Source organism: Terrapene carolina, unplaced genomic scaffold, assembly GCF_002925995.2.
Source record: "Terrapene carolina triunguis isolate 2854851 unplaced genomic scaffold, T_m_triunguis-2.0 Scaffold10752, whole genome shotgun sequence".
NCBI lineage: Eukaryota > Metazoa > Chordata > Testudines > Emydidae > Terrapene > Terrapene triunguis.
The window spans coordinates 1-1,527 of NW_020675103.1; the positions used below are offsets into that span (position 1 = coordinate 1).

Genomic DNA, 1,527 nt, shown 5'->3' on the forward strand with positions numbered 1-1,527 from the left:
CTCAGGAAGAGGGGTGCGGGGCCCTGACTCCCCCTTACTCCGTGACAGGCCGGGTCCATCCCTACGGTCGATTCGACAGGGCAACCCCTCCCCCTCCCAGCCTTTGACAGTGTGTGATGTCACGGAGGCCTCTGATGTCACACATGTGGCGCTGTGATGTCATCCAGTGAACGAGAACGGGGGGGTGGAGACATGGCATGTGAAGGGCTGGGAGCCCGGATGCCTGGGTTCTCTCCCCGGCACTGGGAGGGGAGTGGGGGCTGGTGGGTCAGAGCAGGGGGGGCTGGGAGCCAGGACTCCTGGGTTCTCTCCCCGGCTCTGGGTGGGGAGTGGGGGCTGGTGGGTCAGAGCAGGGGGGGCTGGGAGCCAGGACACCTGGGTTCTCTCCCCGGCTCTGGGAGGGCAGTGGGGGCTGGTGGGTTAGAGCAGGGGGGGCTGGGAGCCAGGACTCCTGGGTTCTCTCCCCGGCGCTGGGAGGGGAGTGGGGGCTGGTGGGTTAGAGCAGGGGGGGCTGGGAGCCAGGACTCCTGGGTTCTCCCCCGGCTCTGGGAGGGGAGTAGGGGCTGGCAGGGAGAAGGGGGCAAATGTCTCTAACGGGGTCTCTGTCTCCCCAGACTGTGGCTTCCGGCCGGGATACGACAGCCCCAGCCCCTCCCCCGCACCCCGCATCATCGGGGGGCAGAAAAGCCGCCCTGGGGAATGGCCCTGGGTTGTGAGTCTCCAGACCCAAGGGCATCACTTCTGTGGGGGGAGCGTCATACACTCCTGGTGGGTGCTGAGCGCAGCCCACTGCTTCCACGACACCCGGTAAGGGGGCTGCGGGTCGGGAGTGAGGGGCACCGGCAGAGCTGCGGGGGGCAGGGCTGGGCCAGCAGGGGCTGTGGGTCAGGAATGAGGGGCGTCGGCAGAGCTGGGCGGGGCAGGGCCGGGCTGGCAGGGGCTGCGGGTCGGGAGTGAGGGGCACCGGCAGGGCTGGGGGGGCGGGGCTGGGCTAGCAGGGGGGCTGTGGGTCGGGAGTGAGGGGAGCTATCCCTGTGCCCGTGCCCAGGCCCCAGGACGTGACGGTGGCGGCCGGCAGCGTGACCCTGGGCATGGGCGGCGTCACCCGGCGGGTTCGTCGGATCCTGTCCCACCCCAGCTACAGCCGCAGCACCTACGACTCGGACCTGGCCCTGCTGCTGCTGAGCCGCCCCCTGCCCCCGGGCCGGGGCCTCGGCCTCGTCTGCCTCCCCGGGGAGCCGGCCGACGAGGACGACGGGCAGTGGGGCAGCTGCTACGTGGCCGGGTGGGGCACCACGGAGTACGGTGAGCGGGGGCACCGGGCGGGGCTGAGCTGGGGGGAGCAGGGGAGCGGGGGTCTCTCCAGGGGTGTCTGGCTGGGGGGGTTCAGGCCAGGGGGGGTGGGGCCCATGGCTGGGGGGGTCTCTCTGGGGGGCTCTGGCCGGGGCTGCAGCGTCGTCTCTCGCAGGGTAGGAGTGGGGGGTCGGGGGCGCTGCGGGAGGCCGGCGGGGCCCATGGCTGGGGGGG

The 1,527-nt window shown here is 71.9% G+C and overlaps 1 protein-coding gene across 1 annotated transcript; it reads left to right on the forward strand.

Annotated features, from left to right (window-relative positions):
• Window positions 1-440: 440 nt before the first annotated feature.
• LOC113408369 (serine protease 55-like) lies at window positions 441-1,305 on the forward strand (the record flags this gene model as incomplete). The annotated part of the gene is made up of 3 exons (XM_026661568.1): window positions 441-495; window positions 561-807; window positions 1,049-1,305. Coding segments are annotated over 3 exons (559 nt in total), but the record flags the coding sequence as incomplete, so codon positions are not given.
• Window positions 1,306-1,527: the final 222 nt, after the last annotated feature.